General features: G+C 42.5%; 8 protein-coding genes across 8 annotated transcripts; 5 read left to right on the top strand and 3 right to left on the bottom strand.

Moving 5' to 3' along the window:
- Positions 1-664: 664 nt before the first annotated feature.
- On the top strand, positions 665-1,615 carry GTR1 (Rag GTPase GTR1; the record flags this gene model as incomplete). Its single annotated transcript, XM_445077.1, has 1 exon — positions 665-1,615. One exon carries the CDS (start codon positions 665-667, stop codon positions 1,613-1,615), a length of 951 nt encoding a protein of 316 aa, XP_445077.1.
- A 203-nt stretch (positions 1,616-1,818) lies between these two features.
- On the bottom strand, positions 1,819-3,393 carry NDI1 (NADH-ubiquinone reductase (H(+)-translocating) NDI1; the record flags this gene model as incomplete). The annotated part of the gene is made up of 1 exon (XM_445076.1): positions 1,819-3,393. One exon carries the CDS (start codon positions 3,391-3,393, stop codon positions 1,819-1,821), a length of 1,575 nt encoding a protein of 524 aa, XP_445076.1.
- A 1,174-nt stretch (positions 3,394-4,567) lies between these two features.
- Positions 4,568-5,653, top strand: GVI51_B02299 (uncharacterized protein; the record flags this gene model as incomplete). Its single annotated transcript, XM_445075.1, has 1 exon — positions 4,568-5,653. The coding sequence occupies one exon, from the start codon at positions 4,568-4,570 to the stop codon at positions 5,651-5,653; it is 1,086 nt and encodes a 361-aa protein (XP_445075.1).
- Positions 5,654-6,115: 462 nt separating this feature from the next.
- Positions 6,116-7,531, top strand: NGL3 (3'-5' poly(A) RNA exonuclease; the record flags this gene model as incomplete). Its single annotated transcript, XM_445074.1, has 1 exon — positions 6,116-7,531. One exon carries the CDS (start codon positions 6,116-6,118, stop codon positions 7,529-7,531), a length of 1,416 nt encoding a protein of 471 aa, XP_445074.1.
- Positions 7,532-7,924: 393 nt separating this feature from the next.
- Positions 7,925-11,077, top strand: NAB6 (Nab6p; the record flags this gene model as incomplete). Its single annotated transcript, XM_445073.2, has 1 exon — positions 7,925-11,077. One exon carries the CDS (start codon positions 7,925-7,927, stop codon positions 11,075-11,077), a length of 3,153 nt encoding a protein of 1,050 aa, XP_445073.2.
- Positions 11,078-11,996: 919 nt separating this feature from the next.
- ATR1 (borate transporter) lies at positions 11,997-13,610 on the top strand (the record flags this gene model as incomplete). Its single annotated transcript, XM_445072.1, has 1 exon — positions 11,997-13,610. One exon carries the CDS (start codon positions 11,997-11,999, stop codon positions 13,608-13,610), a length of 1,614 nt encoding a protein of 537 aa, XP_445072.1.
- Positions 13,611-13,979: 369 nt separating this feature from the next.
- On the bottom strand, positions 13,980-15,518 carry VAN1 (Van1p; the record flags this gene model as incomplete). Its single annotated transcript, XM_445071.1, has 1 exon — positions 13,980-15,518. The coding sequence occupies one exon, from the start codon at positions 15,516-15,518 to the stop codon at positions 13,980-13,982; it is 1,539 nt and encodes a 512-aa protein (XP_445071.1).
- Positions 15,519-16,467: 949 nt separating this feature from the next.
- TAF8 (Taf8p) lies at positions 16,468-18,399 on the bottom strand (the record flags this gene model as incomplete). Its single annotated transcript, XM_445070.1, has 1 exon — positions 16,468-18,399. One exon carries the CDS (start codon positions 18,397-18,399, stop codon positions 16,468-16,470), a length of 1,932 nt encoding a protein of 643 aa, XP_445070.1.
- Between the last annotated feature and the right edge of the window lie 37 nt (positions 18,400-18,436).

The raw sequence follows: 18,436 nt of genomic DNA, 5'->3' as shown, positions 1-18,436 counted from the left end.
TCTTAGCGCACCAGTGCCTTGCTGCAGCGGATGAGTTGTGAGCCCACACGTGGGGGGAGGTCCCCGCAGAATTCTCCGTAGCAACGTTTTCTGTGTTCTGTGTGTCAATCACATTTCCACTGCGGGGCTTTCTTCAGCCCGCTTCCCACTTATATGGATTGCGGACGCACGTTTTCTCTCTCATCCCTGCGCGTGCTCTCAGTGTCTTCACTGTGAAGAGGAATTCGGCTAAACCTCAAAAAATTTGCCCTTCCGTTCCCTGCAGGGTTTCTTACCTTCAGTTCCCTGCAGGGTTTCTTACCTTCTGTGTCTGTGTCTAGTGCTTCTCGGGGTACCCCATGTGCGTAGTTACCCTGAATCTCACGTGTTCTGTGTATATAAACAGCGAAGCTTGCCCTTTTCTGCCGTACAAAGGCGAGGGGTAAGCGGCTCCAGCTTCAGTAATAGCCTGAGGTTGTCTGCTGCGGTTTGTGTGGGCGTCATTACAGTTGTATCTCGGAGTAGAGTTGTATCTGAGAGTAGAGTTCTATTACAGTTGTATCTGAGAGTAATCACAGAGTAATCTCAGAGTATCAGTAGAAGCACGCAAGAGCACATAGCACAGAGCTTCATAGCACAGAGCTCATAGCACAGAAGTACAGAAGGACAGAAGTACAGAAGGACAATGGATGACGGCGGGAATCGGAAGAAGCTGCTGCTGATGGGCCGTTCCGGGTCCGGGAAGTCGAGCATGCGGTCCATCATCTTCAGCAACTACAGTGCGTTTGACACCCGCCGGCTGGGTGTCACGATGGATGTGGAGCACTCGCACCTGCGGTTTCTGGGGAACATGACGCTGAACCTGTGGGACTGCGGGGGCCAGGACGTGTTCATGGAGAACTACTTCAGCAAGCAGAAGGACCACATATTCCAGATGGTGCAGGTGCTGATCCACGTATTCGACGTGGAGTCCCAGGAGGTGATGAAGGACATCGAGATCTTCACGCGGGCGCTTAGACAGCTGCGGAAGTACAGCCCCGACGCGAAGATCTTCGTGCTGCTGCACAAGATGGACCTGGTGCAGCTGGACAAGCGCGAGGAGCTGTTCCGGCTGATGATGAAGAAGCTGAAGGAGACCTCCGCGGACTACGGGTTCCCGGACCTCGTGGGCTTCGCAACGTCCATCTGGGACGAGAGCCTGTACCGCGCGTGGTCGCAGATCGTGTGCTCGCTGATACCGAACATGTCCGTGCACCAGTCGAACCTCAAGAAGCTGAAGCAGGTGATGGACGCCTACGAGATCATCCTGTTCGAGAAGACCACTTGTCTCGTGATATGCTCCAGCAACGACCCCGGCTCTGCAACTACAACAACAACAACTACAAGTGCCCCAACAAGTACGACCATCGACAAGCTCGACCCCAAACGGTTCGAGAAGATCAGCAGCATCATGAAGAACTACAAGGAGAGCTGCACCAAGCTCAAGAGCGGGTTCAAGAACCTGGTGCTGAACGACAACATATACGTGAGCGAGCTGTCCTCCAACATGGTCTGCTTCATAGTGCTCAACAACTCCAACGAGTCGCACCAGCTGGTGTCCGAAAACATAAAGAAGGCCAGCCAGTTCTTCGAGTAGTCTCCATTAAGTAAAAGTCATGTGCATTCTTTTAAATACTGTTCAATCGAACAGAAAATGGGTGTGGGGTGGGGGAATATATATATATATACTTGTTATACATTTTTCTTACATACTATGTGCATGTGACACGTAGTTCTTACTACAAATAAATATGGGATGGCTCAATAAGGACGGGGGGGGAGGAGAAAACCGCAATGTATTTACAAATCTTTGAAGAAGTCTCTTCTGAAGAATGCTAGCTTCAACCAGTCAGAGACGACCTTGAACTTCAAACGGGCCGACAGTAGCATGGCCAAGTATGACAATCTCCAGATGTAGAAAGTGAATAGACCACCTCCGGTGTATAGCGATCTCTTGCCGTATGTGATGTTAGCGATGGCTCTCTCGGAGCCCAAGTACGCCAAGGCACCCAAGTGTGTGTACTTGAAGGGCTTGAAGTTGTTCTCCTCGAACAACAGGTCCGCCTTCTCTTTCCTCTCCGCTAGGCTCTTGTGGAAGTTAGGCAATTGCGCCATCTTGTCAAAGGTCTTGGCCAAGTACTCGGCCTGTTGGTGTGCAACTTGTGCCGTTGGTGGTAAGCCGCAGAAGGCGTTGTCACCAATGGCGAAGATGTTGTTACTACCTTGCACTTGCAAGAAGCTGTTGATGTTCAAAGCTCTGGTGGAAGTGTTCTGCTCAGGGATCTTCTTGAACAGATCGGTGATGATAGGTCTACACTTGTTACCAGTGGCCCAGATCAGCGTACCATATGGAATGGTCTCCTCTGTAACGGAGCCGTCTTCGTGCTTGGTCTTGGCCAACAATTGGGTCTCTTCGACCTTGGAGACAGCGGTCCTTAGATGTAGCTTGATGGAAGTGTCCTCCAAGACAGATTGAGCATAGGATGACAGCTTCTTCTCAAACATGTTCAGGACAATTGGCAAAGCCTCTACCAAGTGAATCTGGACGTCCTCTGCCAAAGAAGGAAGGAACTTGCCTAGTTCTTGGTGTACGAAATCTTGTAGTTCACCAGCGGTTTCAACACCGGTTGGACCACCACCGACAACGACAATGGACATTAACCTCTTTCTCTCAGGGTCACCCTTTGGTAGCAAGTTGGCCTTTTGGATATTCTCCAAGAATCTCTTTCTGATTTGCAAAGAATGTGGGATTTCTTTCAAGAAGTTACCGTACTTCTCCACACCTGGGATGTTGAAAGTGTTTGGCTCAGCACCGACAGCAGTAATCAAGTAATCGTACTTGATCTCGGCGTCGCTCTTTCTCTCGATACCGATCTCTTGCTCGCTCTCCTTGTTGCCCAGCGCTACTTGTTCAACGGCACTGACCTCGTTGACTGTCACGGTGTTTCTGTCAGGGTTGATAGAAGTAGCCTCGGCTTCATAGTAAGTAACGTTACCTTTCTTCTTCAAGGCGAAGTTCACCACTGGCTCGATGATAGACTTCTCGTCGACAGTACCAACTGGGGCACTTGGCAACAACGGAGTGAATAAGAAGTAGTTCCTTGGCGAAACGATGGACACGTTGTATTTCTTGGTGTCGATGTGCTTTAAAAAGGAGATGGCACCCCAACCGGAGCCCAGTATCACGACATTGGGCTTATCGCGGGAGTTAGGGTCGATAACTTTCATAGTCTTGAAAGAAGTGGGACCGGTACCTTTCTTCTCAACACCTTGTGTCTCCTTGGGCTTCGACGAGGTCGAGTTATACCTTGGGAACAATGCAATAGCGCCCGGTGCACGCTTGATAACCGTAGTCTTGGACAGCACACTCAACATGGTTTGGTGTTTTTCGTTTCCTTGTTATTATTATACTCCACCTATCGGCTGTATAGTTTTGTATATACTACGCTGGTGGTTGCGGGGATATGCTAAATCAGAAGTGGAAATCGCCCAAGAATTCCTGATTACTGTAATAGAGGAAGAGTTTGGGAAAAGTATCAGGACTGGCTACGAAATGAAAATTGTTATATACCAATTCCTCCCGTCAGCAATCGATGGGTATCGTATGTGTCTCGAGGATATTGAGTTGCAGAAATAAGGAAAGAAGGGGCAAGACGATATTTGCAGCAAAAGACATTACGTAGTGTTTTCCGAGAGGTTTCCTTGTACTAAGGATTTGTACTGATGGATGATTCCCCGTCTCCCCTTGGCAGTCAACCAGAGTGTAGCTTCTCACCACTCGAACGCAGCTTGAAGAAGAGTCCTTGTTGATGTTTGAGTGATAATCTGTGCTAAACATCGAAAAATCCACCCAATGAGCATCGAGAAGAGTAAGTCGCTGGACCATGGAAGGTGAAAGCTTCACAGGCTCCGGTTACACAATTCGGGCAAGTCATTGTAAAGAGAATGCGGGCTATATGACTTCTGCAGCGGTCGTTGTCGGACCACTAGAACGGATCAGTTCTAACACTGATCGCCCAGTGAGAAGTCAAAAGGAAATACTAGTCTCTCTAACCACCCAGTAACAGAATTGGATGGACAAAGCTCGGATAGCAAGTTCTTTTCTTCTAGTCTCAACAGATGTGAGAGAATTACAAGAGCAATATTACAAGTCCGGTTTTATAGTACCATATCTTGTCCATTAGTTTCCCGTGTTCTCGGCAGAGCACTTGTCCATCCAGCACTACAAGCCCTCACTGAAAAATATACAAACAAATCAAAAGTAGTATCTTCAACCACCACTCACAAACAGTAAACAGAAGCCCGAATGCTGTACTGGTACAGTTTGCGGATGGTATAAACTTATAATCTTCTCCATTAGCATATGTGTATATATATATTGTAGATAAATCACATGATCACGTACGTTCTGTATGACTCTGCGATTCTCTCAATTGCCCTTCCAAATAAAGAGAGCCAAAACCCTATAGAAGACGGTGTTTCTTTGTATGATGAGCGAATATCATTGGTATAGTGGTTAAAATCCGAACGTAACCAAAGCTATACAAGGATGAGTACGTGGCAGAAAGGGGATATTATGTATTCCCCGACCAAGAGGACGTTGAACAACAAGACAAGCGGGTCTAAGATTGCGTCTGGCAGCAATGGCAATGGCAATGGCAGCGGCAATGGCAGCGGCTCTGCATATCATGATCCCGGCTCCAGTTACAGCAGTCTGCAGAAGAGCAACAAGATGGTGTTTCAGGAGCAGCCGATGCTGGTAAGGAACATGTATGATCAGAACTATTACTACTACGATGGACAAGGATACGGCTCTCCTCCGATGAGTAACAGGAATGCTATGGCGAATCCTGTCTCGCCCTTCTTGTACTCTCCGGTGATGCTGCCGAACCATGTGCATGCTTCTCCAACCACTGGGCGTAAGAAGAAAGTTAGTCTGAATAGAAACCCTCGAAACTCGAACCTGGTTATGCCATCGTCACCTATCAAGAACAACAACATCGACACAGGGAGTAAAACTGCTAATCTATCGGGACCTGGCAAGAAATATAAAGAGCTAAGAGATATCGATGATCTGCCGAGATCGCCCTGCAATTATGAAACGCCTAACTTGAAGAACAGATATTTTGGGCCAGTACAGAAGGTAGAAGATAACACAGATAGAAAGGCCAATGTCAATATTAGCTATAAGAACAGCAAGAGTAAACAGAAGAAACCTCCTGTGGTGTATAAGTTAGCTACACCCTTAGCATCAAAAGATGTCAATGCACTGGATAATTCGTTCCTGTTGCAACCTGACACGCCAAGGTACTACAAGATCCAACCGATCAAATTCTTGCACTCGGAACCTATTGAAAACTTTGCCGGCCTGCAAGATATCTCAACACATCTGCTGGACAACAACACACCAAAGAAGAAATCGCATATCTCCCGTGTGCAGCCTCCACCAGCAGCTACTAACGATAGTTTTGATTTGAGTTTCGACGGTAAGGCCCTTGACAGAAGCGATATCTTCAGGATGGTTGATTCCTTCAGCATCGCTTTCTCGGACGATGAGGACAACGAGGAGAGCAGTTTCATATCCAGGCGTAACAACAACGATATCCTGCCTGCTGATATGACTAACAACAGGTAGCTTTAACGTGGCAACGACCATGGACACTAAGAAGATAATATTATTCACGAAACAGCATTTATAAGTATCGGTACTCAAATGGAAACACATACATAAGATAGAATCTTAATAGCATGATTAAATAAAACGACCGAATTTGATAGACTATGTATTGAAATTGTCACTATTTCTAACAGCTATATCGCACAAGATTATCATTTGTGTTGTTATCTGTTACTTATTCAGTTCCTGAAATTTATATTTTGGTGGCCATCTAGGGACTTGGTACAACAGGGATCCCTCCAGAAACAAAAAGAAATAATCACCGATGAGCTTTAAGGGTATCACAACTAAAGCAAATCATATATTAATAGCTCCTGGTGTATGAACTTCTAAGGCTATCTGGCGCTCCTGATACACTAGATAAAGTATTTATCCTAGAAGATGAGTATGACTACAGAATACACAACATAGTATGCATCTATGATAGAACGCAACGGTAATACACATAATGACATGGGCTATGACAAAGCCAGTGGAAAGTATGCCACGCCGGCAGAGATAGAGGCCAAGCGGGAGGCCAGGCGGCTGAAGAAGCAGAAACTGCGAGAAGAACTACTCTCAAGGGGACTGGACCCTGACTTCCCTGCAGAGTGCCAGTTTATTGAGAGACCCATATTGCTGGTTCCCCATGGTGACAACTACGAGCGTGGCTTACCTCTGAGCATTATGACTTATAACTGCCTAGCACAAACCCTGATCAGAAGGGAGATGTTTCCTGAAAGCGGTCCTGCATTGAAATGGTTTGTGAGGTCAAAAGTTCTGCTACATGAGATCAAGCATTATAATGCCGATATCTGCTGTCTGCAAGAGATAGACGATGTCCAATATGACTTATTTTGGTCTGAAGAACTGCCAAAATTTGGATACAAGACAATATACTTCCACCAGGATAGCAAGAGTCATGGAGTTATGATTGCGTGGAAGGAGGAGTTGTTTCAACTTGAGAGTCACATGAACATAGAATTTGACAAAGAGGCACCGGCTGGTATACAGCCCAGGACAAGGACAAACAATGTGGGCCTGCTTGTTGCATTGGCTTTCACTGATGCATTCCGGGCACGAAACAATAGGATAAGAACCAGCAGATCAGGGGTCATCATTGGCACATTCCACTTGTTCTGGCATCCATTTGGTACCTATGATAGAACAAGACAATGTTTGGTCATAAAGAAGAAGATACTAGAGTTTGCAGGCACGGTGAAAGGCGACTACTGTAAGATGTTCACCGGAGACTTCAACTCTCAACCCAACTCTGTCCCGTACTTGGTACTTACACAGCCACGCGCCCAACTAAATACTCAGCAACGCACCTCCATAGAGGCCAGCACCGCGTACCGCTACTCAGAGCGGCGTAACCTCGGCAAAGAGTACAGTATGGAAGAAGAGGAAGAGGAAGAGGAAGAGGAAGAGAAGAGAGAGTACGAGTACGACCAAGGCACTGATCCGTGGAATACTCCGAGACCCGATGAGTTCGACTCTACCGAGGAACAACGCCAGCTGGTGAACAACCTGATTGATCGATGCAACGACGTGCCCTTGTGCGCCACGTCGCTGTACTCGATCGGCTACCACACGGTAGACCCCACCCACATCGCAGACCACCACGAACCCGAGCTCTCGAGCTGGTCCACCAAATGGGCTGGCCTGCTGGACTACATATTCTACGTGAACCAGAGACCAAGCACACCCGCAACATTCGAGACCGCAAACAACATTGCCATCGCGGGCTACTTGCAAATGCCTACACATGCACAGATGCACAACCACTCCCAGCCGTACACAGGAGAGTACCCATCAGACCACATATCCATGATGTGCGCCTTAGAAATATACTAGTTTTACACACTACCCTATATATGAAGTATGATATACACCACAACGAACCGTACAACAACATCCCCCGAACGGTGGCCTTCCCTTGTAGCAACCTTTCCTCCTTTCCTTGTCTTTCTCCCTCCAGCTTCTCCATTCTCTTTGTCTAATAGATTCTTTGTCTTGTCAATAGTTTGTCTATATATACCATTTTTGCCCTTTTTTGCTGTTGGTCTTGCAAATCCAGCTATTTCCCAGGTTGTTACAAAGGAGCTCCCAGGAAAAAGTTCCTCCAAAGGAAAAAATAAAGGATCTCTCTTCAAAGGAAGGAAAAAAAAAAAAGATTTACTTTGTGGATATATAACAGGTACAGAGCTGGAAGTTGGAAAGCAACCAGATACTAAACAGGATACGAGTATGACTGAAAAGGTGAAGAAGCACGGCAGGCACTATGTGCCCCAGACCTACTATTCCGTGCCTGATCTGTACTTCCCAATGGCGCATGCGCATGCGCATGCGCACCCGCAGCCGCCGCAACTCATGAACTCTCCATACCAGAATGTGCCACCGACTCCGTTTGACACGGCGTATGGTGCCAGTCTGCTGCCCTCGCACTTGCTGATGGGCTCTCCGATGATCTCCACCACTAACCTCCCTAGGGACAACAACGCTGATCTGCTCGCGGGTGGGTACAACCGGAACAACAGATCCTTTCAGTTCAGGAGGAACAGCGGGTTTGTGCTGCAGTCTAACGGCAACACACCTTACATGAGCAGCAAGCGGAGCTCGCTGTCGCAGGCGCCCATGTCGCAGAAGAGGGCCGAGAAGAACAGTACGGACTCCTCGGTGGGCTCTCACGGCAAGAAGAAGTTGCAGCACAAGAAGAGGACGCCAATTGACGTCACGAAGAAACTTATATCCCCGATCTCCATTAACTACAGGGTGCTGCCCTCCGGCGATGACACTTACAAGACCAGATCGTTGCTGTTTGAGAATGTGCAAAAGAATGATGAAATGCTTTCCGTGTTCATGAGATTAATCATTAACTACTCCCAGGTGGAGAGTGTCTACGTTTTTCAACAGACTGATACACCGTCCAAGGACAAAGAATCGGATAAAGATACTTGCTGCTTGCAACTGAGTTTCCTGTCGCGTCAAGCAGCGCTAGATTTCTACAACAATTTCTTACAAAGATTACCAGATTTCAAAAAGAAACTTTCGTCACCAAAACTGTCAGTGAGTTTTGTATCTTTCAGCTATGTTACAGACGAAGATAAAGATAAAGACAAAGATAAAGACAAGGATATCAATACCGAGAAGCGCAACATTAAGAGGTCACAGGAATTATTAAAGGAGCCTGCCCTCGGAGAAGAAATATTCAGCCACGATGCTACACGTTCAATTGCTATAGAGTTTTATTCACAGGTTGAACAAGATGCTCTATTTGAGAAGCTACCATTTCTAGATGACAAAGATAACAAGAGGTATATATTGGAAGCCGTAGATATCATAAGTGCAGAGGACGCAGCGGATGACTTTCCTGCAAACTATGTTATCTTAACATTCATCAACATAAAAATGGCTATAGAAGTGCTAGATTACTTAAAGGCAAATTTAATGACTTATAGCGTCAATGAATGCTTTTTCGTTTCTCTACCTGGTTGTAAATCGCAGAGAGAATCTTCTACTACTCCAGTTTTAGGACATATCTCAACTGAAGGCTCAAAGAGTGTCAGCGAAGTCAATCTTGCCAACGGAGGTAACACAGTTATGATTGACAGAGAACTCGAATCATTATCTGACGAGTTAGCATCGTTGAAACTGGAAGAGAAATGCTTAAAGATTATTAGAAGCGATTACCCCAAACCAGAGATTAGATCACATGATGATCATATACCAGGATCAACTAACTTCAGCATGTATATATTCGATGATGGGATGAACCCTGAAGGTAACTCAGGAATGTACCTTCACGACAATCTTACAGACCATAGCTCAATAATAGGATCTCCATTTTCAAATTACATCGATCCGTCCATTTCACATGTAATGCTTCCGAATAATGGTCTCCCTGTGGGTGGCTTTGATGCGCCAGGCAAGTTTCCCATTGAACCAATTTCTGGCCCACCTTTCAATCATACTAATAAAGTTATTACCCAAAGCATTGAGGACAGACTCAATACATCTGCCAGAATAGCTGCTGCCATGGGAGGTGATGCTGATAACCGGACAGTGTATATTGGGAACATTAACCCGAGATCAAAGGTGGAAGATATCTGCAATGTAGTTAGAGGTGGTATATTACAAAATGTCAAATTCATAGAAGATAAGAGAATTTGCTTTGTGACTTTTATCGAAGCTTCTGCTGCTGCGCAGTTCTGTGCTAACTCATTTATAGACCCAATAGTGTTACATGGTAACACGCTAAGAGTTGGCTGGGGTAATCAATCTGGTCCTCTTCCCAAATCAATTGCTTTAGCCGTCACCGTCGGGGCGAACAGAAATGTATACGTTAGTTTACCAGAGTATGCGTTCAAGGACAAGTTTATAAATGATCCAAAGTACAAAGAGTACCACGAAAGATACAAACTTCCTAGTCAGGAGCAATTACGTAAGGATTTTACCACCTATGGTGAAATCGAACAGATAAACTATTTGAAAGATAGTCATTGCTGCTGGGTGAATTTTATTAATATTGCATCCGCAATAAGACTAGTAGAAGATATAAATCACAACAATGGTGAAGAATTCCACAAGAAGTTTAACAACCGTTATGAAGGTCTCATAATCAATTATGGTAAAGACCGTTGTGGCAATATCAACAAAAATTTGATCGCTGGCAAGGGATCCAAATTCTATAAGAAGGTCAAGAAGCCAAGTTATGATATTAGAATCAAGAAGATGGAAGAGAAGCGGAAAATGCAAGAGGACAATTTACTCTCTCAAAAGAAGAACAGTATTCAATTGGATTCGCTTGGAATTAGCGTAGATCGCACTTTCAGCAATGAATCTAAACTCAGTGGTGGCCATACAACTACAGAGGAGAACGGTGGTGTCAAACAGGATCTTGAGTCGAATGACTATAAATCTGACCACCCACAAATATCCAGTAATGGTCCTATCGGCATAGGTTTATCGTCGAAAAAATCTCCAATATTCGATGATATCTCGGGTTCTGATGAATCTGTGATATCAGATTTTGAAAACAGTGCCTCAAAGGAAACATCTTCCAGTGATCGTAAGTACCAAACAACCAATTCAAGAGGAGATACCTTTGTACCTAAGACAAACCTGTCTCACGCACCTCCCAGAGCCCCTTCTACCATTAACATGACTTATAAGAAAATCAGCTATGTGCCTCCACTAAACGGCCAAGCACCAAAAATGGATTACCCGAAGAAGTATAAACGTACGCACAATAATTTCCCAAATCAACAGCCTACGAGACCAATACCAGGTTCAGACGTCATGGCTCAGTACTTAGCTCAGCTACAACACTCTACGTTCATGTACGCTGCAAATATTCTCGGTGCGTCAGTAGAAACAGAAGAAGATCCTTCAGCCCCTTAGTAATTAGATAAATACCATGCTATAGTTTCTAATCAAATAAATTGCGTGAAAACCTACATCCTATTTGTTTGCGTAATTGCATTGTACATATACAACGTATAAACCTCTGTGACTCGCCAGTTTGAAATCAAAGAAAAAACGAAGAGCACTCTAATTACGTGTTTAAATCCTAACAGATATTCTACATTCTGCAGCTCAAACACAATTTGGCGTTTGTCTTCATTTTATGAGACACCCATTATTAGTCTCCTTCTCTAGCCCATTCATGCTTTAATGAATCTTAATCCCTCAAGACTATCAAAAGTAAATTGACTTCTCTCAAGTGTTACAGAAGCTTATTTGTCATGCTGGAAGGAGAACCCCCCACACACATAGTGACACTGCCTTAAAAAGTCCTGAAGCATTTCAACGATTCCGGCATTTGATTAATAAGCAGATCACTCCTTTGTGTGGGTGTCTCTGTCCTGTTCTTGTCAATCGATGCCTTCTAGAAGCTCGCATTTTGTCAAAAAAAAAATTTTAGAAAATTGAAGTTAAAGGATTTCGAAGCTTCTTTATTGCTTTTTCAGACTGATCCCGCAGTAGAACTCCGTAGTGTCTTCCGAGGCACCCATAATAACGATTGATAAATCCAACTAATTATAAAAATAAGTCAATTAATTAGTTGACACTGTTGGTAGCTTCTTTTTATATAAAGCTGGTAGTGCAAAATTCTGATTAGTGGCACAATTGTGTACATGTATATATTTTGTTAAGAGTATAAACTGGAGCTCTACAGAATTAAATATTCATTATTTAAGCAATTTTATATTGTGCTGGAAAGAATTGTGTATGAATACTGCAATTTCGATAGTATAATCAAAAAAAAAATAATAAGAAAAGGTCATAAGGAAATAAAAAAATATATTTACAATTATCTATGGGAATATTCCGGAAGAGTGGAACTGATAGTGTACAGCAAGAGACCTTATCGTCATCTTCAAGTGGAAGCTCGTTCAAACAGGATAACAATGATATCGTCGATGAGAAACAGTGTGATACCCAAGCGATTGATGGTAACCAAAAATGGCAGAACCCAGAGTATTTTGACTCGACATTAAAGGAATACTTGTTTCTTTGCTCTTGCTTTGTGAGTCAGTTGCTTAACCAAGCGGGCGCAATACAGACACAGCCGATCATGAACATTGTGGCAGACTCTCTAGACTCACAGAACGGTAAGCAGGCTTGGTTAATGGCTGCATTCCCATTAATTTCAGGCTCTTTCATCCTAATCAGTGGTAGAATAGGTGATATATACGGATTAAAAAAGACGCTACTAGTGGGCTACCTGTTTCTCATAGTTTGGTCACTGATATGCGGTCTAACTAAATATGCTCACAGCGATTCTTTTTTTATCGTCAGCAGAGCATTTCAAGGTCTTGGTATTTCCTTAATTCTGCCGAACATTTTAGGCATTGTTGGTAGCATATACATTGCTGGAAGTAAAAGGAAAAACATGGTTATCAGTTTGATCGGTTGTATGGCTCCTATTGGTGCCACATTGGGTGCCGTATTCTCTGGTTTGATTGGAACTGAGGATGCCAACCAATGGCCATGGGCGTTTTATTCTTATGCCATCACCGCAGCTATTAACTTTGTCTTATCAATTTGGCTCATACCCAACACTATTCCAACGAATGTCCACGGACATAAGATGGATTGGATTGGATCTGGACTTGGTGTTGTGGGGTTAATTATGCTAAACTTTGTATGGAATCAAGCACCAATAGATGGCTGGGACTCTGCATATTTAATCGTCCTGTTGATCATCTCTGTTCTTTTACTGATTGCATTCTTTATCTACGAGCTTCATTTTGTGAATGGTAACCCACTTCTACCTAAGGAAGTACTTAAAAGCCCTAAGACTATTATTGTATTATTTGCACTGTTTTTTGGATGGGGTTCGTTTGGTATTTTTTCATTTTATTATTTTACATTCCAATTGAATTTAAGACACTATACCCCGCTCTGGGCAGGTGGTACCTACTTTATGTTTTTAATCTGGGGTATCGTCGCTGCCTTAGTTGTTGGATTCACAATCAAGAAAGTATATCCATCAATTATTTTATTCTTGTCAATGGTAGCGTTTAATTGTGGATCTATCATTATGAGTGTAACGCCAATTCACCAAACGTATTTCAGAAACCATTTAGGCATGATGATCATTCTAAGTTTTGGAATGGATTTATCTTTCCCGGCCTCTTCTATCTTGCTTAGTGATAAGCTACCGTTGCAATACCAAGGAATGGCGGGTTCGTTAGTAAACACTATGGTTAATTACTCAATGTCCTTTTGTCTAGGTGTAGCAGGCGTTGTTGAGCAACATGTAAATAATCATGGAAAGGATGTTCTAAAAGGTTATAGAGGCGCTTTTTATTTAGGCATTGGGCTTGCATCCATGGCCTGTATTATAAGTGGTGCATTGATGCTCAGTGAAATCATACAGGGTAGAAAGAATGAAAAAGACTCCGCTGTTGTAGAAATAGCGAAATGACCAAATATTCTAGGTATAGAACTTATAGAATCTAATTTAAATAATTGTGATACAACTTAGCATATATTCTAATCGCATTTGCCTTTCAAAATACGGCTAACTCATTCTTGATAGCAAAAAAGTGCCTAATCATAAAAACTATGTTTTTTTGTTATAAGGTAACATACAGTAAATGCTCTATTCTATCTACAAAAAAAAAACCTTACTAAAATATAAATCAGAAACGAATTCAAACGGTAGTAATTAAAGACATGTACTCCTCTGCTGTAGTCGAATCTTATTATGCGTTATACACGGGAGGTCGTGAAATTAATATGAATACATCTAAGTTGTATCGAGATTCTATTAATTGTATGAAGTAATAATGAATCACTTGCCCTTTTCCAATTTTGCCATTGCTAACAGGTCATCATCACTAGGTTCATAAATATGCCATAGAGTATAATGAGGCAGACCTCCAACACGGAAGCCAACCTTCTTCGCCATTTTACCAAATGCTTCTGTCTCGGCATGATTTTCAAAAGTAAACGCACTGAAATGAACACCCTCTCTAAATACTCTTGCTCTCGCCAAGATAGATACACCACCAACACCATCAAGATCCACAACTTGAGTAGGATCACCATCCTCTTCACGTATATATGCTAGGTGCACTCTATATGTTGGATACTCAGCATAACCTTCTACAATAACGTCATCCTCATCAAGAGTCTTAGCTAACTGTAGAGCTTCATTAGATTCCATCCAAGAATTCAGGTCATATGGTTGAGCAGAATTCAAAAACTTAGGTAATGGACGCCATACATTTGGAACTATGACATCGTAATCCTGTAGCATTAGATCTTCAATAACACTACCGGGACATAGTTCGACATCAGCATCTCTCCAATAGACCCATGAATGATAAGGCTTCAAGGCATTCGACATTAACCAGTTTCTGGCTCTGCCCATAAGCTTTCTTCTAATACCTTGAACCTTCACAGCATGCCTATCACTAAAACCTTGACCAATAACTTGTCCGAAATCCTTCTGGAAAATCTGAACTGAACGGAAAGGCTTGGAATAGTTTGGATGGAAAGGTGGCTTATAGGCAGCCTTTACCCGCTTTAGGTAATCAGGCTCCATGTATTTCAAATGTATACTTTCATTGCTCTTACCCTTGTTGTAGTTATCCATGTCGGCCAAGATATCAGGAAGAATACCCTCCTGTAGTAACTGTGAATATGTTTCCAATGCTTCGAGTGTTTTGTCACCTTCAGAGCAATCACTGACCAAAAATGCTAAATCTATCAATTCGTGTGGATAGGTCAAGTTCATTAAGTTTTTAAACATAAGTGGCAAGACTTCTTCTGCATCTCTCAATGGCACACAAACTAGAATGTGCTCTTGTTGTTCAAATCCATCAGCTGATCCTTGGAAGTTCCCTAAATCATACTTCTCTACTGTAGAATCTAGCAGCATTTGTAAGTTATCATTATATTCTGCTAAGTCACTTTCTGAAGGATTTTCAGTACCATACTCGGATATTAGATAATTCATTATACCTTGGTCAAATTTTGAGACAATATCCATGTCAATATCTTCAAAGTCAAAACTGTGATAAGCGGCATCCTTAAATTCAAAAGGTAGGTACTCCTTGTGGTAAAATGAAGAAGGCAATGATATCGGGCTTACTTCAATGTTGAAGAACACCAAGAATATAGACACAATAACAATGACTATTATGGCTCCAGTTGCCAGTTTTCTGAACTTGAAGTTTTTCTTCTTGGCTATGAACTTATCATGTTTTGAAAGGGTCGCTTCAGAACCAGTTCTTGATATTGGTAAACTATACTCACCTCCTCTCTTATTATCAGCACTCCTCCTCAGTTTTGCCAAGTCCCGAAAACTTGGAATTGACATCATCATGCTAACTTTAACACCAAACACCTGAATCTATTGCTATTACAATTGGCAGAGTATTAGAAATGAAGGTAACACCAAAACAAAACAAATCAAAACAAAACAAACACAACGTAATCGTGTATGCTAATTAATATTTACAACTGTGATCCCTGATTCGACCAGATCACAAGTCGTTTATTGGCTACAGAAGTGCTTGAGATATTTTCAATTCCAGTTGAAATACCAAACTGACGTACTGCTTATTAAGTGGCTCGTGTTGGCTACAACAGCAAATCCAATGCAATGTGAAACTAATCCTTTTGAATATAAATCAATCGTCTGTCTAGTCCATAAACCAGCTTAAAGTTACAGTAACGAGTATTTGAATTCTCACAACTTTTTTTTTTCCACCTCCTTTCCAAACAATGTCTATTTATTTTATTCTAAGTGGTGAATTGGAATGATTAAAAAAAAGAAAAAAAAACTGCTACAGGAAAGACACCAAAGGCCCAGCTCCACAACGCAGTGAACCTAGACTACTTACTACCCTTCACATCCCAATTTAGTAAACACGAACACGTTACACAGAGACTGTATAACTTGTGATTTATTTTGGTCAAAAGTTCGTCCATTTGGCTCAAAATTTTTTTTTTCACAAAATTTTTCATGTCTACCACAGAATTCTACGCAGAAGCACATTCCTTCTCTAACTGAAATTTTTCATTTTCCTGTCAGGAAAGCAACTCATCGCTTTCCAGGCTCTAATGGCTGCATGGACTGGAGCAGCACGTATGGAAATAAGATTGATCACATACACACTTCTGTGTACGAAAATCGTAGATAGCCTACCCAATGCATTTATCATTTCCCTTCCCTTTTACAGTGGATTGGTGTTTTTATATGTTCAGAACTGAATATGGCGGGGGCAAGGAGGGGTCGAAATATGGAAATTGCTACATGACTAGAGGACATCCTATATATCCTTATCACTATCGCTCTCGCCAAGCTCAAACTTGACGTGTGTTGTCTTTTTTGTAGGACTCTCCTGTGTTTCCTTATTCTGATCAATCTCTTCGTCATCACTACTACTGTTGAACCCACCAAATAGTCCTAAATCTTCATCGTCATCTTCCACATCCTTGGCAATAACATCTATGGTTTGCACTTCTTCCAACGGCTTTGGTTTCTCGGAATCGACGAGTGGAACCAATGTGCTATTCACAGGATTGACCAAAAGTGGAGCTCCTTGTGGAATTTGTGCAGTTGTTGTAGAACTTTCCCCAGTACTGGCATTCGAAGCATCCTGTAACACTTCAAGGGGCTTTTCACCTGGTAATATACCAAACTTGTTAGCATTTTCAATAGCCTCCATTTCTCTTGACTTCCTAACAATTTCCTGTTCCTTCTTCATCTTGGCCTCCTTAATCGTAGCCAGACGTTTAGCGATAAGCTCATCTTTACGCTTAATGCTCTCCTTGCGCACCATCTTCCTTTTTTCTTTGATTATCGGTATGTTCCTCTTAAATCTGTCCATTGTCCTTTTTATACACTTTTGATATTCAGTTTCAAAATCTGATTCCTCAGCATCATAGTACTTCATTTTTGCCAATCTCAGCAACGGATTATATTTTAGGTACAGTTGTTCATATTCGAAATCAACTACCTTCCTCCTGGCAATCTCAATTCTTTGTCTAGCATATGCTTCAACATCAAAATCTTTGAGTTTAGACGTTGGATTGCTGTCGAGGTCTTTTAACACACCTTTTAACAATGATACCCTCATTGGCTCAATCAAATATTCCTTATTATTCTCAATTCTGTACAGTAAGGCCTTAATTTCCAGGTCTGCCAATTCCTCTTCGCTCAGCTGCTTTTCCGTAGCCGTTTCCGTAGCCGTTTCCGTAGCCTTTTCAGTCGAGCTTTCTTTGTTTTCTTCTATTTTTACAACTTGGTCCTTGTTCTCAGCGTCTACTTCTATTTTATTTCCTTGCGTTTTATCGTCATCTTGCTTATTGATATCTTCAAGGCTCCCCACATCATCTGGTTTATCAGTTGATATAGACTGCACCTCTAAATTATTAGACTCCTCAGATAATATTAGATTATTCTCTTGCTTCAAATGCGTGCCTTTTTGATTGTCTTTCGTTGTACTTATCGAATCCAGATTCGACATCAACTTAACCAATGCCTTCTCGGATAATCTTCCTTCCTCAACCAGCTTTTGCCGTATTTCTGTTTCAGGTTTAACAACATTGACATAACTTGGCGTATACTTGTATGTATGGTCAGGTGGAAAGTCCGGAAGCCAACCAGGTTTGTATCTCAGATTTCTACCTCTCCCAGTATCTGTCTTAAATAGTTGCTCCATGGCATGTTGCTGTAATTCGATTAACTCATAATCGTCATCTTCATCAATATCAACATCATTATCTGTGGGCTCAATATTTTCTTTATTCTGAATGTTTATCCTCCCCAAGGCTGACTCCATTGGATTGTCGATATTAATGTCTTTAAACACCACACTGGTATCATTTCTGTAATTCTCTCTTATAAACTTGCTTTCCTCAGCCGTCATATATAAATCAGACGGCAGTAAATTGTATCCTCGCATCCATATTTCCAAATCCGACACAGCTATACTCTGCCGCCTTTGCAAAAGTGATATTCTATGTAAACCATCTACAAGTGCATTCAACTGGTCTTCCGCAAACAACACAAGCTGATCCATTGCCATTCGAGTCACAGTAACATCTTTGTCAATCGTTTGCAACTGAACACCAACAGCCCTTTTCAACAGCTCACCCATCTGGTAGTCCATCCTGTTACTGCTATTAATCTCCTTGATATCAACATCACGGTTCTCCTGAACACCACCACGCACTACAGAACTTTCAATTGCTGGCATATTACACTTAATTATAAGCAATTTTACTTGTTTCACC

The sequence above is a fragment of the Nakaseomyces glabratus genome, chromosome B (assembly GCF_010111755.1).
Source record: "Nakaseomyces glabratus chromosome B, complete sequence".
NCBI lineage: Eukaryota > Fungi > Ascomycota > Saccharomycetes > Saccharomycetales > Saccharomycetaceae > Nakaseomyces > Nakaseomyces glabratus.
Note: the sequence above shows the minus strand (reverse complement) of the source record. Positions and strands in the feature narration are given on the sequence as shown.